Source organism: Vulpes vulpes, unplaced genomic scaffold (genome assembly GCF_048418805.1).
Source record: "Vulpes vulpes isolate BD-2025 unplaced genomic scaffold, VulVul3 u000000652, whole genome shotgun sequence".
Taxonomy (NCBI): Eukaryota; Metazoa; Chordata; class Mammalia; order Carnivora; family Canidae; genus Vulpes; species Vulpes vulpes.
In genome coordinates, this window is record NW_027325771.1 from 372,390 (window position 1) to 391,312 (window position 18,923).

Below are 18,923 nucleotides of genomic sequence, written 5' to 3' on the forward strand. Positions count from 1 at the left end.
CCTGAAGTGTGTACAATAGTAAAACAACCATAGTAAATCATCAGACTTTATATTGAGAATTAGAACTAGATAGTGCTTTCACTTCTCATTTTTGCTTTGTCCTTTGAACTATTAGTGCTTATAAAGTAATGTCTCTTGATTTTTGTCATCACTACTAGCAGTTATGAAAGGAACTCTGATTTCAAGGCATTAAAAATAATTAGGGTCATAGTAACATGTTGGTGAAACTGTTAGACTCTTACAAGTAATTTGTTTATATATTTCAGTTTTATTGAGTAAAATTGACAAAAGTGATACATATTTAGGGTGTACAACTTGGTGATTTGATATGTGTATACATTGTGAAATACCAAAATCAAGCTAATTGACCGATACTGCTGCACATAGTTACCATTCTTTCTCTCTCTCTCTCTCTCGATTTTTGTAGTGATAACATTATCTACTTTTTTAAAATCAAATTTCAAGTATATAGCATTGGTAACTATATCCATTATATAAGACCTTTTAACTGAATGTCACCAGTTAGAATCTAAGCAATAAGAATTACCTGTTCTAAGCTTAAATTAGTTGATGGTCTTGGAAACTATTGCTGAAAGTTGCTGAAATTCCCCAATTTCATAAAAAACAATTCAAATTATTTGGTTCAACTAAAAAAGATCTTGTCATATTGACCAATTCATCAAATGATATGATTGGTGAAAGTCAATTTGTGAGATGTTTGTTACCTGAAATTTTATGTCTTCCTTAAACTACATTATTAGAATTACCTGAAATCATGTGAATGATCTGAGGACAGGTTTTTTAAATTTGTTTTAATAGGTTTAATAGGTTTTTAAATTTGTTTTAATAGGTTTTTTAAATTTGAGGCATAAAAAGAATAGAATATTGACTGATAATTATGAACTATCTCTCAAATTAATAGAGAGAGGGATGCCCCACCATGATGTCTACAACATATATACTGTCTTAAAATGTGTTAAAGAAGCTAACACATCTAATTGGAGGGTCAGAACACAAATCAGGTGTTCTTAAAAAGACAAATCACTATAGCTGTGTAATAGACATATTTAGTTACATTATTTCTTCTGTTTAACCTTAAGCTTACAGGATATTTTAAAAAATACATTCACAGCAAAAAGATTGCTGACTTAGCCATTTCTAAGACACATGTTTGTTTCCATTTAGTCCTAATCTGTAGTCCTCAAAATCTGGAGAACCGATACATTTCTTTGCCATCATGGAGTAGATAAAAATGAAAGTGTACTCTCTAGTAAAAAGGGAGAAGATGGATGTTCAGGTACTAAAGTTGTAATGAGATACTTCATGCATTATATACTATATACAGTCATCAGATACTCTTCCAGTTTTAAAACGTAATAGTTGATGAGTTTTAAAGTTGTACAAGTCTGTAGGCAGTGATGCATACATATTCTAGTATATAGTTCATAATATGGTAATAGTGATTTGTATTAGATGATACTGTTGATAAACATAAAATACATAGCTTTTCTCATTATCACATGTATACATTGTGATGTAATAGCACCTGGGAAGTATTTTCTGTTATGAAATTGGTACATTTCTTTAACATTCTTGATGTAGGAAAAAAACTAACCATTTTTAGTTTTTTTAACTAAAAATTTTAACTCACGAAAAAAAAATTTTAACTCACGTTATTTAAACATAGATACATATATGGCCTTTTTAATGTGAAAAATTGTTGGGTTTCTGTTCTTATGACTGCAGGAAGCATATGTGCCTCATTTCTTACCCAAAGCTACCAACTGCCAGTTCTTGATACAATGTTTGTAAGAAAGAAATATCGAGGCAAAGATTTTGGACTTCATATGCTGGAGGACTTTGTTGATTCCTTTACAGAAGATGCACTTGGCTTGCGGTATCCTCTCTCCTCTCTCATGTACACAGGTAAATTAAGTTAAAACATTTATTAAACTTGTCTCCACGTCACTCCTGAGTTGTTTCTGCAGAATATTGTAAATGTGCATATGTCATTGTTAACGAAATTTGAATTCTTTGGGTCTGTAGGGCTTCATTTTGCAAATGTGTCCTTATCTCATGTATATGGCTTTTTGGAGGTGTGGTGGTTTTTTTTAAAAGTTGAAATATAATTCACATGCCATAAAATTCACTCTATTAAAGGGTATAATTCAGCAGTTTTTACTGTATTCATAGCTATGCAACAACCAGAACCAGTATCTAATATTTCATAAAATATGTGTATTGTATATGTTGTATGTATATGTATATATATAGTATATTTCATAAAATATAATTTACCATTGATTTTAGTCTAATTGGAGATGTTTATTTCCACTGAAAATATATTTTTGTTCTAAGTTTGCTCCCTCATTTTAATATCAGAAATCCAGAAGACAAGAATGGGCATGGCATGTCAATCTTGAATCGTAATTGCTAGGTAGACCCCTACATGAGAATGGAATGACCCTTGTGTACAGCTGGATTATCTGAAAATGACCTTTTCCTTAAAGTCTAATTATGGCTTTATTGAATTTGGGAAGGAATGTAAACACCCTCACTGTAGGCAGAATCTCTGAATACTTACTCTTCTGGGTGCCTGAGTGACTCCGTTGGGCAGCTGCCTTTGATCAGGTCATGATCTCAGAGTCCTGGGATTGAGCCCCATGTCGGGCCTCCTGCTCAGTAGGGAATCTGTTTCTCTCTCTGCCCCTCCCCACTGCTGCTGCTGTCTCTCAAATAAATAAATAAAATAAAAAAAAAAACAACCTCTTTTCTAATTCTAATGATAAGTTGAATACCAAATGAATTACAGGTGCATGTCTATTTTTGGATAAAGTCTAAGTGAGTTTTAATGCCATTTATCCTTTAGTGTAGGTAGGAGATTGCCTGATAATGTTTTATTGATCTCACTTGTATCATTTTGTGAGTAACACTCTTTGAAGTGTGAAAATAAAGGAATATACTGAAAATAGAAAATTTTAGACTATGTGGGATCTCCATTTTCTGTTTCTTGCTCTTCCTGTTTTTGTACAATGCTTATTATATTTGAAGAACTTGGATTTCCATTTGGTTTTCTCTTTCAACTTAATTAGTAGTTCCTTGAGGCTGCTAGATGTCTACTATTCTTTGATGACCTTATCTCTCTGTGGCTTTCATGAATAAATAAATAAAATCTTTTTTTTTTTTTTAAGATTTATTTATTTATGATAGACATAGAGAGAGAGAGAGAGAGAGGCAGAGACACAGGAGGAGGGAGAAGCAGGCTCCATGCCAGGAGCCCAATGTGGGACTCGATCCCGGTACTTCAGGATTGCGCCCTGGGCCAAAGGCAGGCACCAAACCGCTGAGCCACCCAGGGATCCCCAAATAAATAAAATCTTAAAAAAAAAAAAAACCAAACTACAATGAGATAACCACCTTATACCTGTCAGAATGGCTAAAATAAAAAACTCAAGAAATAAGTGTTGGCAAGGGTGTGGAGAAAAAGCAATCCACTTGCACTGTTTGTGGCAGTGCAAACTAGTGCAGACACTGTGTAAAACCATATGGAGTTTCCTCAAAAAATTAAAAATAGAACTACCCTGGGCACATGGCTGAAAGAAAAAAAAAACTAAATAACACTTTATAGTGTTTATGGACGTAGGTCTGAGTTTGAAACTGTGGACAGGAAGGATATACACCAACTTCAGGAAAACTGTTATCTCTGGGGAGAAAAGGAGAAAGGCGAATGGGATTAGGGAGGGGTCCAAAGGGAACATCAACAGTATCTACAAGGTTTTATTTAATTCTCCCTAAATGAAAACAATATGGCAAAACTTTAATAATTGTTACTCTGGTTAATAGAGACATTGACATTAGGATACTATTCTCTCATTTTTCCCCCTGTATGTATAAATATATAAAACAGGTTTCTCATGTTTTTTAGTTTTAGTTTCCATACCCATAAAAGGAGAAGTTGAGGGGTGCCTGGGTGGCTCGTTCAGTTACGTGTCTGCCTTCTCAGGTCGTGATCCCAGGATGCTGGGATTGAGCCCTGCGTTGGGCTCCTGCTTGGCCAGAGGCTTGCTTCACTTTCACTGCCTGCCCCTCCCTCTGCTTGTCTCTGTCTCTGTCAAATCAATGAATAAAATCTTTTTTTTTTTTTTCCTAAAGGAAGAAGCTGGAGAAAAGAAGCACAGTAGGCCACATTGAGTTGTCTGAATTTAATGACTAAAATAGGAGAGAATGCCTTACATAATTAGTATGAGGTCCAAAAGAAGCATTTTAGAAAAAGTGACTAGAGTTGAAGCTCCCAATCCAGATTTGTCTAGCCCACAAGAAAGAACATTTATCAGCTAAGCAGCATTAACTATTCTTTTTTTTTCTTAAGATTTTATTAATTTATTCCTGAGAGACAGAGAGAGGCAGGCAGAGAAACAGGCAGAAGGAGAAGCAGGCTCCATGCAGGGAGCCCGATGCGGGACTTGATCCCGGAACCCGAGGATTATGTCCTGAGCCAAAGGCAGACGCTCAACCGCTGAGCCACCCAGGAGCCTCAGTATTAGCTGTTCCTTAAAAGTTTTGAGTATTCTACATACAGCATTAGGACACTCTTACAATAAAATTCTTTTTTAAAAAATATTTTATTTATTTAATAAATAAAGAGAAGGAAAGCATGAGCAGGGGGAGGGGCAGAGGGGGAAGCAGAGTCTCCCCTGAGCAGGAAGCCCAACATATGGGGCTCGATCCCAGGACCCACCTGAGCTGAAGACTGAGCTACCCAGGCACCCTGGGTAGTTCTATTTTTAAAGATTTTTATCTTTAAGTAATCTCTACACCCAGTGGGGGGCTCAGACACATAACCCCAAGATCAGGAGTTGTATGCTCTACTGACTGAGCCAGCCAGGTGTACCTAGTTTGCTTTATTATTTTTTTAATGTTTAAGTTTTTTGGGGGCTATAATATATATAATATTTATCATTTAAACTATTTGTAGATGTGCAGTTCAGTGGCGTTAGTCACATTCACTCTGTCTTTATTTGCCTATTCTAGGTACCTCATAGAAGTGGAATCATATAGTATTGGTTTTTCTATGTGTGTCTTACTGCACCTAGCATAGTATTTAAGGACCATCCATGTTGTAGCATATATCAGAATTTTTCTGGTGTGCCTGAGTGGCTCAGGTGGTTAAGTGGTTGACTTTCTTTTAAATTTTTTTTTTTATTTTTAAAGATTTATTTGTTTGAGAGACAGTGAGAGAGCTCATGCATAGAAAGAAAGGAGGAACAGAGCGAAGGGGAGAAAGAAACACAAGCTGACTGCCCTGAGCACGGAGCCTTACGTGGGGCTTAATCTCACCTCAAAGACCAGGACCTAAGCCAGAACCAAGAGTCAGACACTCAGCTGACTCTGCTACCCAGGCACCCCACAGTTGATTTTGGCTTCAGTCATGATCTCAGGGCCCTGGGATCAAGCACTATGTCTGGATCCATGCTCAGTGGGAAGTGGGCTTGAGAATTCTCTCTCCCTCTCCCCCCTCCCCCTGCTTAAGTGCACGCGCACGCATGTGCTCTCTCTCTCAAATAAACCTTTAAAAATTTTTCATTCCTCTATATGGCTGAGTATATTTTTACTCTGTGTATATGTCACATTTCATTCATTCATCTTTTGACAGACTGTTGGTTGTTTCTACCTTTTGGCTACTGTGGAAAATGCTGCTGTGGAGATTGGTATACAGATAACTGAGTCTCTGCTTTCTGTTCCTTTGGATATATAGCTGAGAGTAGAATTGCTAAGTTATATGGTAATTCTGTGTTTAAACATTTTTAAAAAAATATTTTATTTATTTATTCATGAGAGACACACATAGGCAGAGACACAGGCAGAGGGAGAAGCAGGCTCTCTGTGGGGAACCGGATGTGGGACTCGATCCCGGGACCCCGGGGTCACGACCTGAGCCCAAGGCAGATGCTCAACCACTGAGCCACCCCGGTGCCCCTGTGTTTTAACTTTTTGAAGAATTACCAAACTATTTTCCACAGAGGCTGCATGTGTGTTTTTTTTTTTTTTTTTAAGATTTTTAAATTTATTTATTCATGAGAGACAGAGAGGCAGAAACACCGGCAGAGGGAGAAGCAGGCTCCATCCTGGGACTCCAGGATGAGGTTCTGGGGCGAAGGTGGTGCTAAACTGCTGAGCCACCTGGGCTGCCCGTGTTTAATGTGTTTTTAAACTTTATATAAATGACATTTTTGCATTTACTAACTTATTTTTTTACTGATCTTTTTTTACAGAGTTTTCATTGTTGATATATAGCTGAAATCTGTTGTAACGGCTGTGTAGTATTTTATATACTTTAAAAGTTAATTTATGTATTTCTTAATGATGGTCTCTTAGGTTGAACTCCTCACCCCTGTTTAAAAACGGCCCTGTAATGAATATTATAGAAGTCATCTCATGCATATGTATAAATCATTAGGGTATATACCCAGCAGTAGAATTGGAGCATACATTGTGTCTTTGCATAATTATTCTCACACCAGGAGAATGTGGGAGTTTCCATTTTCTTTATTCTTTGGATGCTTGGGTTATTGGGTGTTTGTGAAAAGGTATCTAGTTGTTTCGTCTTGCATTTCCTTGGCAGCTAGTGAGGTTTGCCATCTTTACCTTTGTTAAGTGACCTTTCAAGTTTCATTACGTGTAAATTTCTTTTTTTATAGTATCTGCCAGCTTGTTTTGGGGATTGTTTTGTCTTTCTAATTCAATTTTAGAACTTTTTTTAAAGAAAGTTCTCTTGCACAGTTCCTGATGGAAAGTTTTAAACTTTAACAAGTTTATCATAATATTTCATTATGGATGGTGATTTTTGTATCTTTCTTCATGAGAAGTGATTTAGCACCCTAATGTCCAGGAGATATTATCTTATTTGCTTTTCTTAGTAGGTTTTGGAATCTATCTAGAATTTAATTTTATGAATGGTATTGATATGAGGTCAGGATCTGACTTTTTCTTTTCTTTTTTTTTTTTAAGATTTTATTTATTTATTCATAGACACAGAGAGAGAGGCAGAGACACAGGCAGAGGGAGAGGGAGAAGCAGGCTCCATGCAGGGAGCCCCATGTGGGACTCGATCCCAGGTCTCCAGGATCACACCCTAGGCTGCAGGCGGCGCCAAACCGCTGCGCCACCGGCGCTGCCCTGACTTTATTTTCTTGTATATGGATTTTTGTTCTAACATTATGGTTTTGATAGTTTCCCCCCTACCCCGAGATATAATGCCTCCTCTGTTGTTTGCCAGGTTTTTAGCGTATAAGTGCTGCTTTCCTGTTGGGATTTTTTTTCCCCTTAATTTTTCTTTTTCCTTTTCTTCCATATCCTTTCTTAACCCTTTATTCTTTCATTTTGAATTTGGGATCAAGTTTTGACAAGTTCTCTTACAAAACAAACTTGTTGGGAATTGCCAGTTAATTGGTGAGAATGGGTAGTTTTATACTCATTAAATCTAATAATCGTATTATTCTAATTTTAATGTCCCTCAGTAATATTTAGTAATTTTTAAAGGTAAAGCACATCTTCTATTAAGATTTTTATTGTTTGGTCATATTAAAATTTTCATAAATGAGACTGTAGTTGAGTTGCATTGGTGTTATGCTAGTCCCATTAAGTGAGTTGGGCAGCTAACTTTCTGTCTTCTTTCTGTTTTCCAAAAAAGTTGGTATTTGGGATTTCTAGAAAATTGTAAATGTATTTTTCAGCTTGCAAGCAGTACTTTGAAAAGTATCCAGGAGACCATGAACTCCTTTGGGAGGTTGAAGGTGTTGGACACTGGTACCAGCGAATACCAGTCACCAGAGCATTGCAGAGAGAAACACTTAAAATTACAGGTAAGAATTACAGGTTTCAAGATTGAACACATGTCCAGCTTAAAGAACGGTGCCTTTTAATGTTTGTGTCACTTAGCCCAGAGTTGTTATATTGTAGTGTGACCTCTATAGTAACAGACATTCTTTTTTAAAGTTTGAATTTTTGTTGTGTATTAACATGAGTTGCTAATAATAAGAAGACCTAGAATTATAGTAATAGTAGCCCAGCAAAATCTAACATTTCGGTAGGAATTGGTGGGTGAAAAGGAAACAGATACTGAATCAGCATAGAATAGGCATCAGGGAATCAAAGAGTTGTTCCTGGTCTCATGCATCTTTCCTCAAACTCACTAAATACAGATAACTAGTACTTTTGTAATTACGGGGTTTCATTATAAGATACTGGTGAAGGAGATTGTATTCCACACCTAGATTTTTAACACTCTTCTGTTCAGGATGCTATTCAGGGCTTTTGTGAAAATCAGTACAAACCATGTTATAATTAAAATGAAATACTGATTGGCTTACAATTTTTAAAAATTCTTCTATACACAGCAGTTTCTCAAAATGAAGCTAAAAGATCTATGTCTGGAGAATATGGTCTTGAATCTGTTCCAGAATATGAAGCAGAAACTGAAGACAATCAGTCTAGTGAGATGCAGCTAACTGTAGGTACACTGTATGTTTATTGTAGGAAATAATAATCTTTCTATTTCTTTAGATTCAGCTGATACTTAATTTGTAAATCTTACAGTTCATTCATCAAAGTTACGTAATTTTAAAATTTTTACTGTGTTAGTTTTCTTGCTATCCCCTGTTAATTGCTTACTAAGGACTTTATTTTCTTTGAAAAAAAATGGAATTTCACAAAATAATATAAAAGAAAATAAAAATCTGTAATCCCACTAACGTAAATACAGCAACTGTTAACATTTTTGTGTTTGTATTTAATATGTTATAAAACATATGCATATATTTTTGTTTTCTGTCATGCTTCTTTTTCCTCCATTAACATGATATTATAAGAACTTTCCATGGTATTATTGTTTTAAAACATGATTGTTAAATAGCAGCATACTATTTTCTATTGTTTGTAAATTCCATTGTTTATTTCTTTGACATATTAAGGTTTTTGCATATGTAAGTGACCCAGCAGTGAACACATTTATACATACATCTTTTTGCCTATGTAATTCTTTTCTTGCACTGATAAATTTCTAGGAGTGAAATTAGTAGTAGGTCAAAGGTTATGAAGTTACTGTGGGAAGTTTGAGTCTATTTGCTAAGTCTTTGTAGAATATAATTCATTTTGAAAGTACTAGGTAAACCTTTCCAGGGACAAGTGCTTTGGGGAATTATTTTTATCTCTTATTCCTTCCGTAATTAGCATGAGTGTTGACTCAATTTTTTTGAAACATTTTTAAGGATAACATAAATCACACAATTACATAAGGAGTTAGATTTTTTGTTTTTATTTTTTCTACATTTGGAAATTGAAATTAAATGATAAGCCTGCGTTCGATTATATATGGTCCAAATTCTTTAGATATATTCAGATTTATTCAGCATTGGTTAGACATCATAATATCAGGGAACGTAGAAAAAGACCTCTTCCTATATATGTGGTGAGAGTAATAACTTACCTTAATAATAAGCCAAATAATTTTAAATGGTTGGGTAAAGGTCATAAGGTTGGCAGCATAAATTCAACTTTCTTTTGTTTTAGAAATTCATAGTCTTCAGATTACTTTAAGATTTTAATTCAAGGAAAATATTTCTCACATTAAACTATTTTATCTCTCTTTATTGCTAAACAAATGGGGAAGTGGTCTTGTTTGCTTATTTTAACAACTTTTTTTTTTAGCTTTTTTGAGGTATATAATTGACAAAAATTGTATATATTTAAGGTGTACAGCTTGATTTTTTTTTTTTTTCAACTTGATGTTTTGACTGTGAATTAATCACTACATAATTTCTTCTTTAGGTGATGGTGGTATTTCTACTTGCTTTTTCTTGTTTTGTGGCATAGAACATTACATGCACTTGTTTTATGCTCTTTGTAACCTATTTAAAATTTTTATTTGTGTGTTAACCTTCTAGTTGAACTACAGACTTATTGAAGATAGGATTTTTGTCCTACCTGTCACAGTTTATCCTTGTTTGTGTCCTGTCAGTAGACCTTCTTAAAGTCTCTGTGCCTACTATATGGTAGGGTGACATTAAGTATGTTGATGAATGAATGAATTGTGGTTTATGTAATAAAGTAGATACTGTGGCAAGCACTGAATATGCAAAGATATGGTTCTTACAAGCCTGGGAGAAGTAGATAGTCCATTATTGGAAACAAATAAGAAGACTACAGGATTACAGTTGCCTTAATAGAGCATGTAGCAAGCGATTGAAGGTATATAGCAGAGTATGCATGACTCTACCCAAGGATTGGAATAGGTGAAGTAGCAACCAAGCTGACTTTCATAGGGCATTTGTGAGTTACATAACAAAGGTTAGGGTATTCCAGAGTCTAGCATGTGGGGAAAAAAACCCCAAAACAGGTGTGATAGAAAATGGAACGTTTGGTATGTAAAACGTATTTGGTTTTGAAGAGGTTGAGAGTCTGTATTCTAGGCAATGATAAACTTTTAAAGGTTTTTTTTTTTCTTAAAAGATTTTATTTATTTATTCATGAGAGACACACACAGAGAGAGAAAGAGACAGTCAGAGGGAGAAGCAGGCTCCATGCAGGGAGCCCGACGTGGGACTCAATCCCGGGTCTCCAGGATCATGCCCTGGGCCGAAGGCAGGCGCTAAACCACCGAGCCACCCAGGCTGCCCCAGGTTTTGTTTTTTTTAAAGCAAAGAGTAGTACAGTTTGTGATTTGGAAGCATCTCTGTCATCAGGTTGCAGATTACAGAGCATGTGGTGGAGTGAGGGATACCAGAGATGAGGCTCTTGGGATAATTCACATTAAAGATGATAAAGGCCTGAACTAAAGCATTAGTAATACAAAGGAGGGGGCAGTGTTGAGAGATTTTTTTTGGAGTTAGAATTGAGAGGCTTTGCGGTTCACTGAGTGCAGGTTAAGAAGAAGTAATTACTGACTCACAGGTTTTTGGCCAGAATGGCTGACTGAATGGTCATTGCCATTAACTAAGATAGGAATAATATTGGGAATAGATAAGAGTTCAGCTTGAAACAGGTTGGTTGTGAAATTGGATGGAGCATCCACATTTCATTGGAAAAAGAGCTTTGGAAATCAAGAAAGAAGTTGGGGAGATTAAATGGTATATCTGGATTTGTCAGCAAATAGATGTTGAAGTAAAGGTAGTAGATAAAATTACACAGGGAGAGCATATGGACAGAGAAGAGGAGAGTAGCTGAGGATGGGACACTAGGAACCTCCAGTGAGTCACACGGTAACATATTAGATGGCTTGGTGAGGGCTCAGCCTCAAGATAAACAGGCTGTAACATAGCCTTTTAATTTCTTAAGTTTCCTTAATTGATGAGTAGTGAATACAAAAAGTACTATTTGAAAAATGTTTCACAAGATTGTCTTTGACATCGACTTAAGTAGATTCACAGGGAGAAAAAATGTTCTAAAACTTCTGTATTTCTATTTTAGATTGACTCTCTAAAAGATGCCTTTGCAAGCACTTCTGAAGGTAAGAAACTCAGCTAATCTACCAGTATTTGAGATGCTTAGAATTTAGAATTGGGAGATGTCCCTTAGAGTAAGTGAAGACTTATCCTGCTCTAAGATCTAGAGGGGAGTTATAATGCTACCACTGCCACTGGTCTTGCCATGTGAACAAAGTAAGCTATCATACCTCTCTCTTCCTCATTTTGTTATCTGTAAAATAGGGAGAGTGATGTCTTCCTTGTTTATTTCCCAAGATTACTGGGGGGAAGGAATATAAATGAAGATGAAAATATACATTGCAGAGCTCAGGGCAATATGGAAATGTGAGGAATGAAAGTACAAAGTTATTTCATAATTTTGAAAAAAGACATTGTTTCATGGCCTGATATAAGTGAGAGAAAGACATGTGTAATTGTGGGAATATATGTAAGCTAGCATAGTTCTTACATTTCTGTGTATTGTAACAGGTAATCCTTTCAGGACATACAGAATTAATTATAGTTCTGCTGTTTTTTTCTCAGGTCAAGATAAGACACCAGTTTCCACTCGTACTCGAAGTAGTCATCTAAAGCGGCCAAAGATTGGGAAGAGGTTTCAGGATTCTGAATTTAGTAGTTCTCAGGGAGAAGATGAAAAGACGCTCCAGGCTTTACCTACAGCTTCAATAAACAAGTAAAGTTACTTATTTTATTCTCATTATTTTGTTATTCTTATTTTCATATTCTTTAAAGGTTTTATTTATTTAATTGAGAGAGAGAGAGAGAGAGAGACATAGCACAAGCAGAATGAGGGGCAGGGGCAGAGGGAGAGGGTTAAGCAGAATCCTCACTGAGCATGGAGCCCCATGCAGGGCTCAATCCCAGGACCCTGAAATCATGACCTGAGCTGAAGGCAGACGCTTAACTGACTGAGCCACCCAAGTGCCCCTTCATTTTCATATTATTAGTATTTAGTATTTAAGGTGGAGGCTATTATTATATTGTTTGTGTAGCAAATCACCTTCGTGTAAAAGTTTGTATTTCAATTCTTCGGTAGGATTACTGATTGCACTCACTTTGACATATTATGGGGAGAAGTTGCTAGTAAGAGAGTAAAATAAATCCACGATTTAATCTCTCATGTCTGAAAATCCAAGAGAATATTCTAGTGATTATCCTGAGGTTTGGGGATCCCTGGGTGGCCCAGTGGTTTAGTGCCTGCCTTCAGCCCAGGGCATGATCCTGGAGTCCCAGGATTGAGTCCTGCCTCAAGCTCCCTGCATGAGCCTGCTTCTCCCTCTGCCTGTATCTCTGTCTCTCTGTCTCTCTGTCTCTCTCTCTCTCTCTCTTTCTCTCTCTGTGTCTCTCATGAATAAATAAAGTCTTTGGAAAAAAAAATGCTAAAGTTTAGTCAGTTTTTTTAAAAACCCTAAGTTTTATTTTATAACTGATTCATTTACTGGGTTATTGGCTATGACACAAATTAGCAATAACTGTAAGTGGTTCAGTCATCTCCTCTAGGAACTTAATAGCCAGGTGCATCAACAGAACATTTGGGTCAAAAAACCTTTATCCTCTATCTTCCTTGGAATCTTAAAGAAAGCAAGATTTCAAATTCTACTGTAAAACTAGAATTTTTAATCCTTATAGTCCTACCAGCTGTTCCGGACTTAAACCATTCATAGGTTTGCCATTTTATTTGTGAAATTATTTTATTCAAGTAGAAGATTCTGTCGCTATGCTAATTTCATTATGTAAATTTTAAATTTGAATAATTGAGTAATTATGTAAATGTTTTATATTAGTGGAAAATTCATGTTAAAGGCAAATATAACTATTTTTTTTTTTTAAGATTTTATTTATTAGACACACACACACACCCACACACACACACAGAGGCAGAGAGAGAAGCAGGCTCCACCCAGGGAGCCTGACATGGAACTCTATCCTGGGTCTCCGGGATCATGCTCCGGGCTGAAGGCAACGCTAAACTGCTAAGCCACCAGGGCTGCCCAAAGGCAAATATAACTAAATATTTAAATCTAGTAATTTGTGAAAAGATAAGAGATTAGATAAGCATAGTTTTCTTACTGTGTAACATTTCAATGTAGTACCCTTTTTAGAAGGGAATTTCACAGTGCATTTTCTCTTGAACATCCCAGAATTATTTTGGAATTTTGTTTTTCCTAAATAGAACAGTGACAGTAAAACTAAATGGTTGACTCCTTACTCACCTGTTAGGAAGAACAAAATTTCCTCTTTGCTCTTGAAAAATTTGCTGCATAGTGATTTCTAATTCAATATATAGGGTGGCTTGTGATGGTACAAAACAGTGTAGATGCAGAGGAGAGATTTGACTGAACCTAATTGAGGGGATAGAGAGATTGGGCATTCGGACCAGGGCTTGAAAGATAATTTGAAACTCGATGAGCATAGTTGAGAGAGATGTTCTGGGCTAAGGGTCCACAAACTATGGTCTGTAGATCAAATCTGACCGACTACCTATTGTTATAAATAAGACTTTAATGTAACACTTCCATGTTCATTCATTTACATGTTTGAATGTTTGCTTTTGCATTACAGTGGCAAAGCTGAGTAGTTGTTCAGAGACCAGGTAGCCCATAAAACCTAAAAGAAAATATTGTTGACTTCTGATGTATAACAGAATTGTCCAGAGAACTTAATGTGATGATGAAAATGTGCTTTATCTGCCTTGTCCAAAATGGCCCTACCTAGTATGCCCATTGAGCACTTAAAGTGTGGCCAGTGCAACTTAGGAACTGAATTTTAAATTTCATTTTATTTAATTAATGTAAATCATGACATGTGTTGTGGCTACTGCTTTGCACCATGCAGATCTAGACTACAGGAATAGCATGAGCAAAGGCAAAAAGCTAAGAGGAGTATTAATAAGGATAACTGATTTATAATGTAAATGTTACCATCTAGTAGGAAATAAAAATATGAGAGTCTGGGTCCCAGGCCATTAGGTACTGTAGCAGCATGAATGACTCCTTGAAGTACTTGGTGATACGATGAGCAAGAAGACCTCCTTTGCCTGGTGGGTGTGGCACAGCAAAATAACTCATGCAGGGGAAGCAAGTAGCCATACTGTGAGCAGCACTACGAGGAGGTACCATGTGTCAAGAGTCTCCAAGGAATTAGGCCCTCAGTCTATTAGCCTGCATGAAGAACTGAATGCTGCCAACAACTGCATGAGTGAGAGCTTGGACGGGGTGATTGGAGGGGGGAACACTTCCAGTCAGGCCTTCAGATGAGACTGCATCCCCAATAGGCGGCTTCATTGCAACTCTATGAGGTCTTGAGCCAGAGATACCCAGCTAAACCACACCTAGATTCCTAATTCAAAGAAACAAGATGTTTCGGGTGTTAAAAAATATATAACTAGGGACCCCTGGATGTCCCTCAACTCAGCAGTTGAGCATTTGCCTTTGGCCCAGGGTGTCATCCCGGTCCGGGGATCAAGTCCTGTGTCAGGCCTGCTTCTCCCTCTGTCTCTCTGCCTCTCTCTCTCTGTCTCTTATGGATAAATAGATGGATAAAATCTTAAAAAAATATGTCTATCAATCGACTGATAGATAAAGATACATATATATAAATGAGGGTCTAGTCATATTAGTCTTTGTAAGAAGGTACACTTTTCCCTTAAGCCAGAGAACCAAAGAATTTTCTGAGCTCTGACTGTCACAAGTAGAGATGGGTGTATTATAAACAGACCTCTGACAGCTTTACTAAAGAATGTACATACTGCAGGTATAGAGAGGAGTTGGAACAAAGTTATGGTGGTCCAGAGAGAATTGCGGCCTGAGGGAGGGCCATGAAAATGGGAACAGAAAATTAGGGATATGTTTGAAAGGCATTTTGGAGGTAGAACAAAACTATATCATTTATTGTCCAAACTGATATCTTTGAGAATGAAAGGGGCATTATTAATGATTGTGCCAAAGCTGGGACAAAATTATGAAGTGGACTGGCTTTATGTAAATTGGGATGTGTGTTCATTTAATAGAATGAGAGCCAATGAGGTATGGATAGAGTAAAAGAAGAATCTAGCTTATGTGATTGAGGGCATGGTGGTGTTACTACTCAGACTGGAGAACAAGGTAGGAAAGAGGACAAGTTTGTGAGAGGAGGAGATTGGTTTTGGACCTGTTAGATTGGTTAGTTGTTGACTACAACATTTGGTTGATTCTCTAAAGTGTTACTTTATTCATCCTTAATAAAACAAGTAAGAGTGGTTTTCTTTTCTAGATTGGAATCTACTGCACGCACATCAGAGAGCTCAGAAGAATTCCTGGAAGAAGAACCTGAACAAAGTGTGATTGAATTTGAGGATGAAAGTAGTGATAAGGATGCTCGGCCTGCACCAGAAGCCCAGCCACGCCTGGAAAAGCAAGATGGTGAAAAGGTACGAGATCTCACTTCCTAAATAAAGTGAATGAACGTAGACTAAATTTTAACTTTTGTAATCATGTATTGTTAGAAAAATATGATATATTTTAGAGTTGTAGTAGAATTGTGTTTAATGCTAAAAAGCATATGTCTATACTAAGCAAGGTCAGGTACTCAAGTTGGGGAGAGGATAAAGTTACAAGTATTTCATGTGTCAAACGGAATTTTTAAAAGTTTGAATTACAGTAAAGGTAAAGTTGAAGATGTTTAGTTAGTAAGATCCCTCTGTACATTTAAAATACAGATTAATTTGAGAGAGTAAACATACTTAAGTGACACAAATTATGTGACCACGGGGTCTATCTTGTAGAATCAGTTAGAATGCTGTAAGGTCTGGTCTGATGGCTGTAGCTCCTCAAATATTTGTCCTTAACCTTCTTTTTTCGTCTTCTTTACCATTTCCTATTCTTCTCTTCTTTTTCCTAAGTGTCTTCTATCTTTGGCTCTCTAGAGATTCCTTATTTCTTTTTTATAGGTGCTTACATTTCTTTAAAAGTCTTTTACCTGGGGATCCCTGGGTGGCTCAGCGGTTTGGCACTTGCCTTTGGCCCAGGGCGTGATCCTGGGATCCTAGGATCCAGTCCCGCATCGGGATCCTGGCGTGGAGTCTGCTTCTCCCTCCTCCTGTGTCTCTGCCTCTCTCTCTCTGTGTCTGTCATGAATAAATAGTGGATACATCTTAAAAAAAAAAAAAAGTCTTTTACCTGTTTGCCAAGTTAGCCAGCATCCAAACAAGTGAAACTACATTACCAATTTTATTTTCTTAACTTTGGTTTGTTCCTGCTTTCTCTGTTGCATGAAACTGTATTTGTAAATGCATTTTTTTCTTGTCTTGTAAAAAAATGTGGACACTTAAAAGGGATTTATGTGCACATCTTTAAAAGGGATTTATTTGCACCCAGATGTTTAAAGGAATATATATTTGTGTTATTTTCTCTTTTAAAAACTGAAGACTATGCTGTATGTGCTTCATGCAATAGGTGTCATTTGTCCAGCGATACATTGAGCACATGCTCTCGTAGGTCAGCATTGACACTTGAGTTCAAGTGGTTTCCTTACCTGCACTGACTATTGTGTCTTCCTTAATACTCTCTCGGCCCCTGTAATGTAGGCTTTACAACATCATTGTATTTTTTTTTTTACTTTATTTATTTATTCATAGAGACACAGAGAGAGAGACAGAGACACAGGCAGAGAGAGAAGCAGGCACCATGCTGAGAGCCTGACGTGGGACTCGATTCCGGGACTCTAGGATCACGCCCTGGGCTGCAGGTGGCGCTAAACCGCTGCACCACTGGGGCTGCCCAACACTATTGTATTTTGGTTTCTTGGTTTTCCTATCTCTGAAGTTCTGTCTTGGTTTTATTTATTATTTGACTATTGTGCTTCTTCCTTTTTTCCCCTTTATCTGTGGACATTCTAGAAAACTCAGTTCTTGGCTTTCTGCTCTTGGTTCATGTCTTCTCTATGAAAATGCATCCAGTTGGATGGTTGAACTCTCATTTCTGTGGGGTGACCAATAACTCTAGACTTTGAATATTGATTCAGTCTATAATGCCACAGTATTACTTGTCTTCTGAATATTCTATGTAGACAGATGTCTTCTATCATCTTAAATTCAACATAATCTATTCTTTCTTATCACTTCTGTATTGAGCCTTTTTTTCCTTTGTGTGTTTTTGTTTTTTAATCTTCCATTCTTGGGATCCCTGGGTGGCTCAGTGGTTTAGTGCTTGCTTTTGGCCCAGGGCATGATCCTGGAGCCCCGGGATCGAATCCCACATCAGACTCCCTGCATGGAGCCTGCTTCTCCCTCTGCCTGTGTCTCTGCCTCTCTCTCTCTCTCTCTGTCTCTCATGAATAAATAAAATCTTAAAAAAAAAAAAGAAAAGAAGATAGAGCCTCATCATTAAAAAAAAAAAAAAAAAAATAATAATCTTCCATTCTTTTCCCAAACCTAAAACTTAAAGAAACCAGGTTCATCTCTTCTGTTGCTTCTTACATTTAGTTACCAACATTCTGAGTTTTTTAAGCTTTTGCTTGATTATATCATTTTCTTTCAACATTTTTTCCTACCCTAGTTGATCATTTTATGAGCTTTCTTATAATTACCTTCTGTGTGCAGTCTATTTTCTGCATACTGTCTGGCAAGATAAATTTTTTTAGTCCTTTTTTTTTTTTTTTTTTTTTTAAATTTTTTTAGTCCTTGATTTTAGTATCCCTATGACTTTAGGGATCCTACATAATCTGGACAAACCTGTTACTGAGCTTGAGTTGCATCATTATTTAATTTTTACAATGGTAATAAAATGCCGTCTATCAAAATGTCACTAAGACTCATTAGAACTATTAAACATTAAATAGAAGTATTTTACATTGATAAATGTTGGCAGAAGAGTTTCAGAAATGCAAAGTTTGTGTTATCACCTCACTGATATGTCTATATTTAGTGTGATATAAGGAGTAAGATTGTTCACAAAAATGACCCAAAGTTGACTGGATATGGAGCTGACTGAGATTGGGGGCTTTCTTCTTACAGTAAGAAGCTGTATCCCAACTCAGCTTCCCACAAGACTGGTAGTGCCGCTGCTTCCCCCTGGCACGGTAACCCCTAACTTCCCATGGTCCCCAAAGATTCCAAGTGCTGATTAGCTAGTGTCCTGTAAAGAGCTGGCTGGCATCAAATCTAGAGTATCTGGGGCCTTTTTATTACCGAAAAGGTTCCACTCTTGATGGCTGTATAAGGAAGAACAAGAAGGGGGCAGGGTTTCTTTCCTGCATCTCTGACCTGTACTTCGTCTGCAGAGCACCATGGTCTGTCTGCTGTCTGCATGACAACAGAAGGAGTTTGGGCTCCTTGTGGGTTCTTTTCTTTTACTGACCCTGCCTGAAAAGTTTCCTCTTTCCCTCAATAGGACTATTTGGGAGACTGTATCTTGAGTCCTGCTGTATGACAGGTAGAGACTGGCAAGACTGATAAGTTAGTCTATC

At 36.8% G+C, this 18,923-nt stretch overlaps 1 protein-coding gene across 16 annotated transcripts in view; it reads left to right on the plus strand.

Annotated features, from left to right (window-relative positions):
• FAM169A (family with sequence similarity 169 member A) overlaps positions 1–18,923 on the plus strand; it is a 61,595-nt gene that overhangs the window by 37,577 nt on the left and 5,095 nt on the right. For all 16 annotated transcript variants that reach the window (XM_072745327.1, XM_072745340.1, XM_072745331.1 and 13 more), the window contains 6 exons: positions 1,747–1,926; positions 7,734–7,862; positions 8,397–8,509; positions 11,464–11,503; positions 12,003–12,153; positions 15,732–15,888. In XM_072745327.1, coding sequence (XP_072601428.1) covers positions 1,747–1,926; positions 7,734–7,862; positions 8,397–8,509; positions 11,464–11,503; positions 12,003–12,153; positions 15,732–15,888 — 770 coding nt within the window. The remainder of the gene's footprint in view (positions 1–1,746; positions 1,927–7,733; positions 7,863–8,396; positions 8,510–11,463; positions 11,504–12,002; positions 12,154–15,731; positions 15,889–18,923) is intronic.